The sequence below is a fragment of the Chelmon rostratus genome, chromosome 13, assembly GCF_017976325.1.
Source record: "Chelmon rostratus isolate fCheRos1 chromosome 13, fCheRos1.pri, whole genome shotgun sequence".
In the NCBI taxonomy this organism is placed as follows: domain Eukaryota; kingdom Metazoa; phylum Chordata; class Actinopteri; order Chaetodontiformes; family Chaetodontidae; genus Chelmon; species Chelmon rostratus.
This window is the reverse complement of record NC_055670.1, coordinates 24,627,072-24,644,595: the sequence shown is the minus strand read 5'-3', so window position 1 is coordinate 24,644,595 and position 17,524 is coordinate 24,627,072. Positions and strand designations below refer to the sequence as shown.

At 46.5% G+C, this 17,524-nt stretch overlaps 1 protein-coding gene across 1 annotated transcript in view; it reads right to left on the bottom strand.

Annotated features, from left to right (window-relative positions):
• Window positions 1–17,524, bottom strand: part of gli2a (GLI family zinc finger 2a) — a 79,493-nt gene that overhangs the window by 9,834 nt on the left and 52,135 nt on the right. The window contains exons 4-9 of the mRNA XM_041950930.1: window positions 16,295–16,500; window positions 12,566–12,769; window positions 4,163–4,364; window positions 3,416–3,614; window positions 1,534–1,644; window positions 897–1,037 (exon numbers count right to left, since the gene is read on the bottom strand). Coding sequence (XP_041806864.1) covers window positions 897–1,037; window positions 1,534–1,644; window positions 3,416–3,614; window positions 4,163–4,364; window positions 12,566–12,769; window positions 16,295–16,500 — 1,063 coding nt within the window. The remainder of the gene's footprint in view (window positions 1–896; window positions 1,038–1,533; window positions 1,645–3,415; window positions 3,615–4,162; window positions 4,365–12,565; window positions 12,770–16,294; window positions 16,501–17,524) is intronic.

Here is a 17,524-nt window from a genome sequence, read left to right as displayed (position 1 = left end):
TACAGAAAAAAAAGGCTTTTACACCCCTGTATTTTTTATAAAGCTGATAGAAAGCAGACACCTTTAAAAAAAAAAACATTGTTCCTGTGAGGATTTGAGAATGTGTTGGCCTCACATTGTCTATCCCCACCCGAGATCAAACCAGCGATCCTCTGCGAGCCTACTCACTAATCCTGGCAAGCGCTCACAGAGTTTGTGGCCTGGGAGTTGGAGTTGGAGTTGGGGCAAAAGTTCTTAAAGGTAACTCTGGTCCTGACACGTAGCAGCCCACAGCAGCCGTTCACCACGGCCCCTCCAACCACCACTCTGCTATGGCTGACAGTCAGAAAACTAGTGGAAAACAAGAGGAGAGGTTGGTCTGAAAAAGGCGGGGGGCATGAGGTTCCATAACTCCAGAGGTTCTGGCATGACGATGGATTTATGGTTGGCCCTCTGGGCTTCGGGGGTTGGGGGTGTTGCTCGGAGTGAGAGGTTAGGGGTTAGGGGTCATTGGGCTGAGGGGACTGGGGGGGCAGCGGGGCACAGCTGCAGGGCTTGGGCTTGAATTTGGCGAGGGCCGGCAGGCTCATTAACGTTACGCGTGTCAGCCCAACAGGAAAGGATCAGTTACTGGACAGCTTTCTGAGCAGACTCCGTCAGCGTGGGTTTAATGAGGAGCAGAAGAGTCGTTTGAACTTTTCACTTTTCACACGACAGAACGCAGTGGCTCTAATGGCATCGTTTGGATTTGACTTTCACTACAGCGAAGGAAGCCAATAATGTTGGTGATGGCGTCCAGAGGAGCGAGGTGACTGTGAAACAACTGACACGTGACTGTTTTTCACGGCAGAATTTCTATGAGCTGCAATAAAAAAGTCCGTCAGTCAGTAATTCTCAATAACAAGGACTTCACTCACATGAACAAGCTGGTCCTGGGTATCATACTCCTTGCTACAGCCCTCCCAGTGGCAGTTGGTCTCATATACGGCCTCTGGCTCCTGTTTGCACTCGTCTTTATCCAGATCCTCACTCAGGTCCAAGATCCCCCCACCGTGGTCCTGGAGAAAGGGGGACAGCACTTTGTCAGAAGGGTCTGACAAACAGTACAGGTGTGTGTGTCCTATATATGACTGGAATAAAAACCTGCTCCGTCTTTTACCTGAATCTGTGGTCAATATGCTGTAGAAGCGTTCTGCATCCTCTTATCTTATCTGTTTCTTAATCCAAATGTTGCTTGATCCCGATGCGTGACAACATGTCTTGTCATTAATTAAAGCTGCTATTTATTCGCTACCAGTAATCACTTAGAGACAAATTAGCAACTGCGGGTAAAGTGGGGACTATTTCCCTGCTGTAAGCAGCTGAAGCTGTTAAAGGGGTAGATAAATAAAAAAATCAATGCATTTGATTAGGATTTTCTGAAGGTCATTACAGGTAGTGATGGTTTTAAATGGCTAGTGCAGCCAAGAAGACTAACATCTGATGCTGCATTTGTTTTTTTCTTTTCAGGATTTCAGATTTTCTTCTTTTTTTTTTTTTTTGATTTAATCTTACCTGAGAGGACGGTGAGATGGGCAGCGGACCCTCTGCTTCCGTCTTAACCTTCGACCTCTTGGTGGTCAATGGGTTGACTGTGCTGCTCACTGCTGGGTCTCCACTGGCATTCTGAAGGGCAGACAAGAACGGACGCTGGGTTGAAGAGACGTTTTTAACTGCAGTGGGTCTGAATGATGAGTTGTTTAACCGCGCTCCCTTTGTCGTCCTCCGATTCCGTCAGCCCACTCATTCATAATCTCGGTGAATCATCCCATTAATCCTAACACATACCGGCCGACCCGTCCGTCCACCCATGCATCCAGTTTATTTAACCACCAGATTCCACACAGTCACCACAGGGAGCGGTGGAGGGGAATCAGATAATGGAGTCGCAGAGATAGCACACAATTGTTTTTGGCTCGACAGTCGGCTGCAAAGAGATGTGTGGAGTCCTGTTTGCGCCAGGCACCGCGGCCCATAAGTCAGACCAGGACCCGCCGCCGAGACTAAACAGTTTAGACTGCTTTATGATCGCCAAAGCCGCAAGGAAATATGAAAGAAGAGGAGTTATTACCCTCGGTACAGAGGGGGAAGGCGGCAGGGTCGGGGGTTGTGGGGGGCGGGGGCTTTGATCTGCCAACAGATTCTGAAGACGACAGAAAGACATGGACACATAAGGCCTGTTAAAGCTGTAATTCAGCTGAAAAGAAAGATATAAAACGCAAAGCAGCTGATGAATTATTGTGTATGTGTGCGTAAATTGGGGCTCATTGGAGGCGGTCCAATATCAGAGGGGGGTCTCCTAATCCCACCCAGACGCTACAGTGCAGCTCAGCATTTCTGGGGGCCTCGATGATTCATTCAGCTGGCTGAAAACCAAAAGGGAAATATGGTTCTGATCACTTGCTGAAAAGGAGCTGAATGTGTGTTAGTGTATGTGGGCGAACGGGGGTGTGTCTTGTTTGTGTGCGTGTGTTTGTGAGCGTACGCAAAAGATGAAAATATATACTCGTGGATACTTGGATACTCTTGGTGTGTGTCAGCAGGCGCTCTGAAACGGAGCTGCAGGCTCTGACAGCAGCGTGACGAGTGATTCACCGAGTGGGAAGTTTACATTACGAGTGGCTGCGGTGTATACAGTGGGCTGATAGAGAGAGCGAGGAGACAGCAGGAAGTAAGACAGATGGAGCGGGGGGGGCTCCTGCATATTTCTGCCCTGAGACAATTTACAAAAAATACTTCATTCATGGCGACTTGTAAATAGGCTGCATTTACAGTAGCGCAGTTTACCTCACCCTCAATTCTGAACTAGTGCTGAAACAATTAGTCGATCAGCACAACTGCCCATAATTTAGATCATCAACTGATTATTTAAGTCCCGTATGAAGGAAACATGCATTCAGTATATTGTTTTCAGGACTATTTGTTCGACAAAAGCAGCATTTTAAAGATGTGACTCATCGCCAGTTTCCATGAGATTTTTATACATGATGCTAACTTGTAAGTAAAATCTAAGCTGACAGTGTGTGCAGAGCAACAATAGCAAAATTCATAATTTTCAGCTCCAGATTGTGCTGCTGAATTTTACTCCTTGTCCTTAAACAATAAATAACACATTTTTAGCCTGTTTTTACAGGTTACATGGTCGCCACCTGCCTCAGGATCACCTTCTGCATCTTGTTATATTGCTCTGATGGAGTTTGAAGCACCTTGCAGATATTCACATTATTACATGAAAGTGAAAAATCATCAATTTGGTAGCAGAAATTATCTGAGGAATCTATGTTGTGCATTACACTTCCATATAAATGGTATCAAAGGTAAGGCAGATCGACGCACCCTTGAATCTGTGTGAATTTGTCAGTTTAGAAGTGTCACATTCAAATGCTCCCATTCCTACCTGGTTGGCCTCAGAGTTGGAGCTGTTGTGGGAGGTGGACATTGCTGAAGCAGTGAGCGGGTGTTGGCGAGCAGAGAAAGAGGACGGCGACGGTTGAATGAGAGGCGGCGTGTGGCCGAAGGCGTTGAGACCCCTTTGCTGGGACAGCAGCTGCTGGTACGCCACAGGGTTGATGTGATGGGGGAAGCTGAACGAGGGGCTGAGCCAAGAGGGCAAAGGAAAGATGTTATTTTAGGGAAAAAATGAATGGAGATTTTTCTCTAGTGGCTAATGTTCAATGACTGAAGCCACACTAGAATCACATTTTAATGAAAACGCAAAATGTCACTGCTAGTGGGACACCTGCAAACACAGCATTTCTGCTGGTTGGCTGCTAAATTTTCAGGAGCTTTTCATAATTGTGACTGAGAAATAAAGTCAACACTAACCAGCTGGTGCAAATGTCTGGTTTTGGCTTTACTGGATACAGTAGGATACAAAAGGGGTTGTACTTCCAAAAGTCCAACTTTTAAAGCACTACTATTAAAGTGTTAAACTGTATCATTGGATTCCAGTAAAGGAAAGTTACTGAAACTAGATATCAAGGAATTTTGAACTTTATTGAATCCTATTCCAAAACCTGTTGGAGCTTGCTGGCTGTGCCTTTTTCCACTACTGCATCAGAAAAAGAGTAGTTACAGATATTATCTCAACTCGTGTGTATATGCCTGTAAATGTGCGGATATGCATGTGCTCCATATGTAGTACCTGATCCCTCCAACTGAGAGGTGCCCGTAGGAGCTGCTGGCGGCCGAGCTGGAGCGGGAGTTGTTGATGTAGGCCACCAGGGAGTTGGGCGAGGTGCGGATCATGGTCTGCAGGTCAATGCTGGCATCTGACAGCGGGGAGATGGACAGCGCCCTCTTCCTGCTCAGTCTGGGTGTCAGTCGTGGGCTGGAGAAACGTGACACTGGACACAGACGCAATAGATGTTAGCCATCTCTGCATTGCTACTTCAACGGACGGCGTCAAAAGAAGTCAACCACTTGTGTGTGTGTGATGTCTTGCAGTACCAAGAACCTCTCAGTCGCCACCGTCATGGCTCAGATTAGAAAACTTAGGTGTAAATTCCATTAAACTCTGCCTGGCCTCAATGGAAACCAGCAGTTACCCTGGACCATGTGACAAGAAACATTCGGCCCTGAGCGTTCTAGTGGAGGTCAAAGCCACGCTAAGCTACACCCTATCTCCACCATCACTCCCTCTCTCTCTCACACACAGCTCCCCTGTTTAACATTCGCATCCTCTTATGCATAATGAATCGGCCCCAATCATTCTCAGTAATTACCGTGATAGCAATCTCTTTCAGACCGCTGTACTTGGGCAAGTTAAATGGAGGCAATTTAAACAAATTGATCTCAGAATACCATTAAAACAAAAGAACAAGGCTGACTCACAAAGGTAGGGTTCATGGCCTCCCGTTAGACCTGGTTGTTGCACTATTTTCTTATTCTCATAGGAAAGAGCACAGGAAAATGATGGGAACTCTTTTCCCATGAAGAGAAGGCTATTTATTTTTCCAGACGTACCGACGGTCATCACTAGTGTATTTCTTTTAAATTTCGGAGGCATGTCGCTCCCACGCAGACAGAGACGGATCACTCAGGGCCAACAGGTGCTGCTTCGCGGTGTGACGGGACGGAGAGCAGCACCGGCCTGCGAGTCTTTGTGCACATGTGTAATTAGGTCCTAAAGCAGACGTCACCAGAGGCGCGAGAGGCAGGAAACTCATAATAGGCCCATCACAACTCACCTAAGCACACATTTGCTGCACGTCAACCCCACTGCTGTCAATGTGAAACCAATCCCCGACTCTCTGCTGGCAGAACTCACAACGCCTCAAGCCAAATGAATCCAGGCACCGCCATAATCACCGCGCCAGACCTACAGCAATAAACCAGGATCTTACTTACAAAACTATTATGTTTGGAGGTGGCGAGTCGTAAAGCACGGGAATATGCACTTAGTTAAAAGGCCCCCGGGAACTTCAGACGGCAGACGACAGTAGTTGGGGGCCTGAAAAAAAGACTGGTGGAGATGATGGAGATGTGTATGAAAGAGTTGGCAAACACAACAAACGGTCCTCAGGAATGTGGCTCTTTAGGGCTAATAAATAAATGTGTCATGTTTGGTTAACTACATAGAGGAGTAAGGACAGAATAAAGGAGGGAGGTGGGAGGGGAGGAACAGAAAAGAACGGGTGGAGGGGCAGGCGATCCGTCGCTCCACTCGGGTCATGCTGCTGCTGTTTTTGCAGTGAGGCGCGCTTGCCGCCTTGCCAACAGATTTAATACGAGATAAGTGCATTAATATTCCCCTTTATACAGCAGGAAACAGGCCTCGCAGCCTGGTGGCCTGGTAGCCTGGCGCCTACTTCACCCTTCTAGGCACTGTGCCCAAAACACCGCCCTCTACCTCCATCGTCAAACCACCCCCTCAATCCACACATCGACCTCAGCTCAGAAGAATTCTTAACGCCTGCAGCAACAACGCTTCAGCGTCTGTGATGTCTGATCCACTAAAGCTAAGGTGCAGACAAGCTAGTTTTGTTTAGCTCAGTGTTGTTCCTATGGATGTCATGGGTCTAACCTAATTCTACCTGCAACAAATTTCACACACACACACACACGCACACACACACTTGGTCTCACCACTTGGTAAAGGAGTGTTTTATAGGTGGCAGTTATAATTGAAAGGGTGAGCAGGTTCCGGCTGGGAGTGAGAAAACAGATGTTGCACAGGCCGCGGCGGCATGTGTGCGAATGTGTATACACTGTATGCGAGTGCGTGTCTGTGTGTGTGCCACTGCTCTGTGGGACAGCATCGTGGGCTGGTTGTAATTGTGGGATCTGGATTTATATAGAGAGTCATAATTACAGGCGCTGCCGTGCACATCGATACAGTAAAGAAAAAAAAAGAATATTAAAAAGGATGGGAGTTAAGAGTGTGTGTGTGTGTGAGATTATTTTAAGCATCTGCCTGTGCTGTTTTATCTGAAAAGGTTTTTAAGGTTACACTTTAATTGGAGGGTTTTGCTAATTCTCAGAAGCAGCTAGCTCTCAGTGTCGTCCTGGAGGGTCACTATGCGGCTCTGCAAAGAATTAAAGAAGTTATTATCATCTTTATCTAAAATAAATGAGCATTTTTAGAGGTAAGCAAAATAAAATCAGAAACTTCCAACTTCTGATTTGAATTTATGGCACATTCATGAGTGGAAGCACTTGCAGTTTCCACTTTGAGAATCCAGTGGGCTCCTCTAGAGTTCACAGACTCAGTGGATTTGATAGAGTAGAATTACGCCAACAACTGAATGATGAGCAGTCGGAGTTGGACTGCAGCTGAGCTGGATACAGAAACAGAGCTCAGCTCGGTGCCAATACGTCACAACATGTAGTGAGGAGTGCAAACCTCAAAACATCCTCGAATGCCTGAACAAACGTGCTTGAGTTCACTGGAAACCGATGTTAGCATCTGCTTTGAGTGAGTACAGACAATAAAAGTATTTTATGGGTTTATGGTATTTTATTCTAAGGGTTGGGCTTGTTTCACTTTGAATAGTTTAGTTTTGTATGTCATGTAGCTTAGGCAGGAGGATGTACTGGACAACGCCGATTCCAAAAATGTTTGCACACCATGTAAAACGCAAATAAAAAAAGAATGCAATGATTTGGAAATGCTTTTTGACATAAATTCTATTGAAAACAGCACAAAGACGAGATATTCAATGTTCAAACTGAGCTGGAGACAGTTATCAGTTTCCATCTCGCAGAGCGAAGCTGCAGCCACTTGTGTTACAATCATTCATGTCATTTGTGCGCTTTTGTTCCCTGATTTTAACCTGTAAGGTAATGCCTACTTTCAGGCAACATAAGTACTTTCTCCTTCACCTTCCACTCCATAACTTTGTGATGTGTCTTTGTGTTTTGGTGTGTAAAAACCTGAACTGTTGTCTGACAAACGAAATACAATAGCTCATGGAGTTAGGCGGAGTTGGAGTTGGGGCATTGCTGAGGGTTTTGCAGGTGAGTGCAAGCGCAGGTTTGTGCGCGCATAAGGAATATACCCCCTCACCAAGACACCGCTACAGAGCTGGAAACATCCAAGAGGCCTTTGAAGGTCAAATTAGCACCACTGCTAATGTGCAGAGCCAGATCAGTGCGGTTTTATAGGTGATCATCAATTTCAATAAAAGTGGAAATTAATCACTGCCTCGTATATTTTCACTGACTTTTCTGTGAATCTGGGTTTTTTGTTTTCACATTTCTTCCAAAAAATAGCTTGTGAGAAATTTGAAATCACTATGTGGTGAAGGGACAGATGCAGTAAGTAAAAGCGCTTTGTCCCGAGCAGTTGGCCCCTGTGAATAATCTTTGGCTTGTCAACCTTGACCTTGTCTGGGGTGAAGCAGGACTCAGTAAAGTCCCCCTCCATGATGAACGGGAGCTGCTCTATGCTGGGCAACCCCCCCCCCCCACCACAACTCAGCTTGAGTTCGTGCCAGCAGGGCCCCAGGCCTCCACATCTCGAGCCAGCCTCGTCACCCCCCCGGACCAGCCCGAGTGAGAAAATGTTTATTTTCCCTGTTAAATCTCACTAATACTAACACTGTGAATTTTATTAGCGAGAGGGCTCGCGCTGAATCCTCTATGAGCCCCCAGTGTCCAGCCCAAAGCCGCCGTTGTGTTTGCCAGTGTGTGTTTATGCACACACTTCCACCCATGTGCTCATGAACCAACATATAGTTAAGTGTTTGTGTATGCAGTCTGAGGGGAACGCCCCCCCTCCAAACCCCCTCACTCCTCACCACCACATCAGTACACAAATCTATCTCCCTCACTACCTCCGCTGCATCAACACTGAAATCTTTTTCCTCAGGACGGCAGACATTTACTTTGGCCGCTGCTTTTGTCGTGGGAGCTTCAGCCTTTTCCCACAAGCCGCTCTGATATTTCTCTGCCCACCCACTCCTTACATACCTGCTCGCTCATAGACAAACAGTCCTCTGAATGCCTCCCAATGTGAAATGCCATAATGTGACTTCAGTTATACTTACTTTACTGGTGATGTACCAATGCTAATGCTTGTTAGCAACGTCAGAATTAATGTTTGTCTGTCTTACTTAGGTTGGACAGCCATGACAACACCTGTGAGGACGAGAGCACAGCTCACCCAGTGCACATCGCTGCTGCAGACAGCGTGCACTCACCTGCACAGGGGGCCCCCCGTGGAGAGCTTTAATCGACACGGCATCTGTGAGGTTTCACAGCTTCTGCGATGTGTGCCACGATGCTAATGATGTTGGTGGCGCTGGCAGGTGAAACACTGACGTTGGCTCCACCTTCTCACAGAGCGAAAGGTGGTATGATTGGTTAGGGTCTCTTGGCCAAACCACTGCAGCCATGTATGACTCTAATGTGACACACTAACCATCTCAAAAAGCAAAATATCATGTTGTTTCATCCTGGCATTAATCCTCCATTTACTACAGTCTGCGTATGCAGAAGATTTTAAATAAAATCTTGAATATACATATATATATATTATATATATATATGTGCAATTTGCACAACAAAGCTCATGCATGTGTGATTCAAGCAGAACTGAAAGATCTGAAATGACACTAGACCACTGGCCAATTTTAAAAAAGCTATAAAACAAAACTAGATTTACTGACTTGTTGAAACTGATATTTGTTTAACAGTGTGTCTTTGGAGCAAAATGTATTTTTGTTGTTTTAGCCCAGTCTCTTCCTGTCAGTCTGCATGTCACTCATGTCAGATAAGGACAGTGATTAATGTGTGAAAAACAAACCATAGACACCAGCACTGACTTAGAGGAGCAGCTGAGCGTATCAGCAAAGCCTTTACAGCCTGTTTATCTAGCGGTCCTGTCCATCATACTGTCATGTGGCGGTTCTGTGGGAGGAAAACCCAGCAAGCAGCTTACGGATCTTTACATAGTAAAACAAGAGCAATCCAACAACCATTCTGTTTTTGTAGTTCAAACAGCATCATGGTGTCAATATTATCTACATTATCTATATATTCATGAGAGGAATTCCTGTGTTCAAGTGTCTGAATTGAGGTGCCCAACAGTAAATCCTTAAAATTCACAAGCAAAACGAGTGAAAAGAGCTGCAGCCGTGCCAAAAGGCCTTTACTGATGCATGTTTCCACAACTTTTCCACCGGAGCACATCTTCACAGCAGCAGTGTTTCATAGTTCAACGGTAAGCATCGCAATTCGCTTATCCAGAGGGAAAACGGGGGCGGGACGGGGGAGACGGGTGAGAAGCCATACTATGGGTTCACTGAGGGCTCCCAGTTTTTGCGGTGGGTCTGCTGAATATTAGTGCATAAATTGATTTTTAATATGCGTTTTATCTGCACTGCCTTCCAAAACTAACGGCAAGGGATTAAGCACATATTTGCCACCTCTGCCACTACTCCTCCTCCCACGCTCTGGCAGTAAATGAGGCCTTTGATTCAGGCCGAGGCTGCCCGCGATGACCATTAGCTGGCCGCCTTGGTCAATATGGGCCCTGTGTCTGGAGGCCGCAGTGGAAGAGCCTCCAGACTGGAAGAGTGGCCCAAACCTGACCACATCACTCCCAGCATGGTAGAACACTAAATAAAAGCTGCTGGGATGGTGGCAGCAAGTGTGGACGCTGCGTTGAGGCAGGCGGTGGGGGTGAGGGAGGCCGGGGGTTGTGGCTATTTGAGTAAACAGCCTCGCCAAACAAGTGTGGGCAAGGCAGCACAGCGGCGGTCACTGAGGTGGTTGGAGGTAGAGAAGAAAAAGGGGGAGGAGGGGGAGGCCTTACCTTCCTCACCCTTCTCTTTCAGCAGCGCTGTGTTTAGCTAAGTGATTGAGGTCATTTAAAAGATTAATTGCAAAGCGATCAGATATCTGCTCCAGTTGCTGTTGTGTTTTCCTGAATGCGAGGATGCCTGCAGAAGTGTCACGCAGGAACTCCGGAGAGCGTGACGCTGCAGCAGCGAAAGCAGGGGGGCAGTTTTTTTTTCTGGGTGGGTGGCTGGACGGGATGAAAGAAAGAGCGAGGGCTCCTGGAGCAGAGCGGGCCAAGGGGAGTGTTTGATTATCAGGCATCGAAAAGGCTGACTTTCACGGACAGTTTTCCACTCTCTGCGCTTTCTATTCCCCATTCATGAGGGCTGACGGTTTCTTGGATGCGTTTCGCCGCTGAAATCAAACGCCTGTTCTGGTGCCTGACCGTCATCTTGATAGAGGGCCGAGGTTCTAGCTGGCATGAAAGAACAGGCTGGTCTCTGTGAGTTTGTGTGCAAACACGTGTACCAGTTTGTGAGCGTTTGCCTGCCTGTTTGCCTGGCTGTGTGTGTTTGTGTGTGTGGGTCAGCGTGGAGCCGCCTCATCCATGCCATTAAGTGGACGGCGCATGCAGCCCACGAGGTGAATCTCTGCCCTAACCGCCTGACACAGAGAGAGCGCACACAAAGGTCTCAGAGTAACCCTCCTACACCTCACACGGCCAAATTCCCTCCATGCTGCCCTTTACGGTCACCCTGGATTTGTTCCGTGGGATGTTACTCATAATAACAGTACAAACACACCTGAAACAGCATCAGAATGAGAGACTGGAAGGTAACACGAGTTTTTATGAGCTCCTGGCCTTGGGGCTTTCAGTGTTAATGCACCATCAACCCTCAACTAGCAGTGGCCCCCATGCTACGTATAAGTCTGAAAAGCTCCACTAGCTTTGATGTGGGGAACTGTTCCATGAAAAAGCCTCAAGAGGAAGAATAAGAGGATGGTATCAACATGCCTGGTGCTGAGAACAAAGGCCAAGACGGCTGTAAAGTTTGGCTGTTACTCCAGTAGCAGGGATGAAAGACACGTATGTGCTTTTGTATTACTGGGACGGGAGCTTGATCATATTTTTGTCATGAAAATATCACTGACATATCATGTTGGTGGTTCAGTCAGCTCTTCATTACAGCTTCTCTTTTTGATCTGCTTCCAGGTTTTATAAAATACCTGCATTTGCTAACCTCCACGGGCAACGAAGCTCTGGAATCTTCTGTCTCTCCTTCTCTTTTCATTAGCAAAGACTGATGTGCAAATCATTCTCACTTTTAGCAGCCGATGACCATCGTACCATGAGTTACTTGAAAAGGCCAAAATAAATGTTGCTTATGTGTAGTTAGGCTAAAACTCTCTGCAAACCAGTGCCGGTTGTCCAAAGATTGCTTATTAGAAGAAGAAGCACTCACAAACTCTCTGAAATTGTGGGCTTTTGCACTTCAAGACAGACAGTATTAAATGTTGTAGTGAAACAATCTTGCTGATGTCTTCATGGCAATTTTAGAATCGTGAAATTCAAATATGCCGCGTTTAACTGGGAGTAAAATGTTGAGCGTTAAGTGGATTTGAACAGATTTGAAAGGATTTGAGAGGCAACATTCGATTCATTCGATATTGGATCGAGATTTTATGAAATGTTATTGCCATCCAGCCAGTATTACTCTCATATTATGAACAGCCATCTGTACAGTAAAACATCTTAAATTGTATTTTTATGCAACCCTGATTCCAGGAATGTTTGAAGTCTGTGTAAAACATTAATAAAACCAGAATCAGTCATTTTCAAACTGTTTCCTGACATCAGTTTCAGGAAAAGTGACATCAGTTTCAGGAAGTGTTCCTGAGTCCAGGTATTAATCTCTTTATCCAATCATGTGTTCACAAAGTGTTGAACCTCGCTCCATCCTCGCTGTGAACGACTGAGCCTGTCAATCATGATGCTATCACCTGTTACCAATCAACCTGTTTACTTGTGGAATGATCCAAACAGGTGTTTTTGGAGCGTTCCACATCTTTCCCAGTCTTTTGCTGCTCCTGTCCCAACTTGTTTGAAATTATTGCTCCATCAAATTTAGAATGATCAGATATTTACAAAAATCAACAAAGCTGATGAGGTCAAACATTAAATATGATGTCTTTGTGCTGCTTTCAGTTGAGTTTATGTCAGAAAGGATCAGCAGATTATCACATTCTGCTTGATTTATGTTTTACACAGAGTCCCAGCTTTTTGCAGTCAGGGTTGTATGTCAGAAGACAGTCTTATCCTCACCATCCACGGGGCTGATGTAATCTGGTAGATGACCTGCAGCCGCCGCCGCCGCCGCCGCCGCCGCGCCGCTCTGCATCAGCAGGTCACCGTAGGGGCTCCGCTGGCTGGCACTGGCCATCAGGTGGTAGTACTCTGTGGGGTTGGCCCCTGGCGGTGGAGGGGGGAGACTGAACAGGGCACGGTCCTTTAGGTGCTCGTGGGTCACTGCAGCAGAAATGAAAGGGACAAATTGGAGATGAAGGAGAACAAGTTTGTTCCTGGTGTAAAAATAAAAGAATAGCTTGTTGTCTAATCGTCTGCATTGCTTCACTAAAAACCAGCGAGTTCGTGCTGGTGCTCCAGTGCAGAGGTCGTAACCTGTGAGGTGATGGTAAAGACATTTAGAGAGGCTCTGAAAATACGTTCTGATTTCATCTCATCATGAAGGAATGTATTCAGTGACATTATTTGACATGCCCCTTGACAGAATGACAAAAACACATACAAGAACAGAAAGCAAACACCGGAGACGAGTGCCCTGCTCTACAGATTTTGAGATTTGTGCTTGCGTGCTTGCCCCGGGGCATGAGGCTTCTGATAAAAGATGTCTGATGTCTTTGAGGCTTGCTGGGTTATGGGGAAATATCTCAGGGGAGTAAAGGAAGCAGAGGAGGAGATGGAGGGAGGTGGGGGGGCTACAGAGAGGAGGGATACCACATTCCTTCACTTCTCTGGTGCTGTGTGTGCGTTAAGTCTGACAGGCTGAAGTCCTACACAGAGTGCAGGTGCACACAGACTCACACACTCATAATGCTGAGGAAGCCTTAAACGCTGCATGTGTTAACACCTGCACCCGGCAAAGCCACGTTTAAAAGTGTCAGGAACTATAAGAGTGAGCGATGGATTGGTTTTCCTCTTTCCTACATCCAACTGTGCCTGTGTCTCCCTTTCCTCCACTTCCTGCCCCCACCTCCACTGGGTAGGGGTGTGCAGAGGGGACAGGGGTGTGGGCCGATGGTGGATTAATATGCATGCTGGTGGAAACAGAGGAGAAGTGGGGGTTGGGATCGCCGGGCGGGGGGCCAAGTGGGATATTGGGCGAGCAAAACCTTGGCCTCCCCCACCCTCTGCGCACACAGACACATACACATAAGCACACACATAAAACAAAAATCTGGATCCATCAGAACCTATTAGGCCATGGCTGCAGGAACAGTCCACAGGCAGCCTGTGTGCGCTCCGGCAGCGGCGGCTCAGGCGCGTTCCTTCAGTTTCTCCGTGGCTGCCAGATCACGTTACCCCCCTCCACAGAGCTGCATTTTGTGTCTGAGTGCTGGTGCCTGTGTGAGCTCCCTTACGAACACACGGGGATGAGAGATAGCAACGACACCTCCGCTGGTCCCAGTAAAACCAGACAAAACGTTACGCTGGTGGAGAGCTGTAGCGTTTTCCAAACACGACGCCTAGTTTTATGGGCTGCAGTGAAACAATGCTCAGGCTGTGTTCACTCCCTCACTCACTGCATAAAAACACTCAGCAGTTAACTCTACAGAAGTACACTGAAGTTTTACATTCATTTTACATTCATCAGCATTTAGCGTTTGGACACAGATGGTGTCTGAATGTTATTTTCTATAAAATATGATAAACTGAGTGGTGGGTTTGTTAGCAGAAAGTCGTACCCGTGCTATGGAAACTACTTTCTACTAATTTTCAAGGGCACTGTGTTGTACATAAACTTCACACTCAAATAAAACGGCAGAGGGTAAATGCAGTGCGCTGTATAGTAAACGGGGGGTCTATAGTCTATAGTCATGCTAGTAGCTGTGGTTGCACTTGGATCCAGAGATGCTTTGAGCCACATGCTAACATCACATGCTGATATTTAGCTGGTATACTCTTTACCACGGTAACCATCCTAGTTGAGCAGTACAGCTGGTGCTGATGGAGATGTGATTAGTTTTAGGAGGCACCTGGTTATAAACCAGAGTGACAAGTTTACATTTTCACCTGATGATGGTGCAGGATGTAACATTAAGGAGTCGCCAAAGTAAGTGCAATTAATTCTGAGAGGAACAGGAATGTTTGTACCGAATTTCACTGTAATCCATTCAATATTACAACATTTTTACTCAAAACCACAACCATCGACCTGCTGGTGGAGCTGCATGGAAGGTTATGGGGTCACTGAGTCACTGGGATTCATCCACTGAGGACCAAAAAAAAGTCTGCAGTAAATTGTAATAGTTGTTCAGATTTTTCAGTCTGGTGGTTGACCAGCTGACCGACATTGCCATATGGCCACAACGCTGGCATGGCTAAAAAAGTGGATGCTACTGCTCTGTCGCAGGTGCAGATATGCAGTGTGTGCTACACAGGTACTACCTGTTGTAGAAATCCTGCAGGCAAAGTTGTGCACAACTATGTGCCAGATGGTGCAACTCTGATTGAATTAAATTAAATTAGTAGGGCACTGGGGATAATGGTAATTTATGTAGGATACCTTAAGCAGTTAGGGTTTCTCAAACACATGCCTTGCATCCAGGCATCCCTATCAGAGGTTTACACATGCTTCACTGAGCTCTGCGCTTCCACACACTTTATTTACAGTAAGTTCAGCAGAGCTGCAGAGTGCCCTCCATTCAGTGCCATACTTCTCTGCCACTTTACCAGCAACAGCATCTCTTCTGCATTGCTTCTCCTGACAGGTGGAGGGGGTGGGATGGGGGGAACATTATTTGCAGTGCATGCTTGGTGATTTATCGGTGCAGCTGTGGTTCCTCACTTCTCCAACCTGTTGTTTGAACAGGGGTTGTAGCGACAGGTCTGTCACTGAGTGAACTCAATAGCTCATGCTTGTGTCTATGCTAATTTTCAGGGTATTTCCTGTCCGAACATTTATACAAACGAGCAGGAAAGTTGCACATGCCGCGAAGCGTGTGCCTGATACACCCGCAAATCACCAGCATGCACACACATGCAAAACACCTTAGCATGCTTGATGAAAGGTGTGCTTCAGTACTGTATGTAGGCGAACGTATAAGGTGCAAGACTAATTATCACCGTGGTTAAATAGCCAACTGTGTAAACTGTGTACGCAGTGGTCTGCAGCCAAGCAGACAGAGCAGGTTTATAGTGAACAGGATACATAAATTCTAAACCCGCTCAACTCCAATCTCACCTCCTTAATGTTAACTGGCACAAGCAGCTGCAGAATAGCCCCCATTTGAAAGATTTTCCACATCGCTTGCAGTTTATTCCTCATATTGTGTTGCATACATGGCCGAGTGTTTCCATCGTGCAAATGCCCGATGGTGATGGTTACCTAACAGGTATGAGAGTGTTTATGGATGAACACATGTGCCTGGGCGTTTGAGCATCTACAGTATACGAGCATTTGAGAAGGTTCTCACGTTTCATTCCAGCGCTTATCGTAGGGAAGTACTGTAAAGGCACCTGCCGGAGTGTGTGTGTACTGTATATTTGCATTTGTACAGCCTACAGCCAAAATGTGTTTGCAGACTAGTGTTGTTAAGCAAACTCTTCCCTCTACAACTGTGCATTGAGAGGCTGAATCAGACATTCAGTAATTCAGACAAATACTGATGCCATCACCAGAGGAAGACAGATGAGGTGTGATCAGAAAGACATTTCCTTACATTCCTTCCTTTTTAAATACACATCTGTCATGATGGTTTTCCTTTTGTATCAGCAACATCAGTGATATTTCAGATGCGGGGTGAATCTTACCCTCAGCAGGGCTCAGTCCTCGGGCCGCCGAGATCATAGAGAGGGTGGGGCTGCCGTGGACCGAGCGGAGGTAATGCTCCATGTGGGGGCTGACGTAGGGATGCGGAGGGCTGAACGGTGATTCACCCGTCCCGGGCGCCGCGTGAGGTGATAGACGGATAAGGGAAATATCTGAGATGACCGGGCTGCCAGTCAGTCCTGGAGGTCTGTGAAGAGGAGTAAAAAGAGATAAAATGAAATAAATGATACAAGGAGGAAGGAGATAAGAGCCAGAGAAAGAAGGAACAAGAAGTGGTGGGGGGAGGGAGGGATGAGGGTCGTAAATAAACGGACAGACAATAACAGTGGGAGATGGAGGATGTGGAGTCAGACTGTGTTAATTTGATTACTTGCATTGTGCTCACTTATCATCGTGAGTGATCTTCATTGGTATGTTCACAGACAAGCCTTAACTTCTGTTGTTCCACAAAAGTGTCTGAATCCACTTACACCCTTTCCCCTCCCGCGTCCCACAGCTAATACATAATAATCCCCTTTTGTTCGCCTTCTCCTATTAAGCCCCGGAGCTACAGACAAGTCGAGACCGAGGGCTTTCGACTGCTAGGCTACCAGGAAGAGTATTTTCAGTCTGTTTGGGTGGGCAAAACTACAGGGTCTCTCACATCAGGTATTACATGGTGTGTGATAAGAGAGCGCAACCGGATGCTCAAAAGCTTAAGTAGCTGCTTTTAGCCACCTTTGGCAAGGAAAGCATTCTGCAACAGCCCGCCGGTCACATCAGGCTACGTAGTAAATTTGTCATCTCTGGCAGGTAATTGGCGGCTCTTCTTGCAGAAACACAGACGAGTGGGTGTTGTAACTCTCAATAAGCCGGTGGGGCTGAACTCTAGATAAAAATGTCTGCTGGCCGCTGGCAGTGGTATAACCCTTTGAAGGGGCACTAGTACTTATGTCGACCTGGTGTGCTTCAGTTCTGACGAGCTGCCTGTTGCTCCCTCAGTGTGTGGTAAGAACACCTGAAACTCAGCCCTCAGAAAGACACTTAAGTGGGAGGAACAGCGACTAAAATAGAAAAGGCTGAATGACATTTAACAAGACCCAATAAATTGTCAATCAGGGCTTCAAATTTAAGTTGAAACGGTGCTCTGATTGGACAGAGAGGTGGGTTACAATGCTGCACCTGGCAGAAACGTCAATGAGAGATAATGGGGGTGTTTGATGGAAATATTT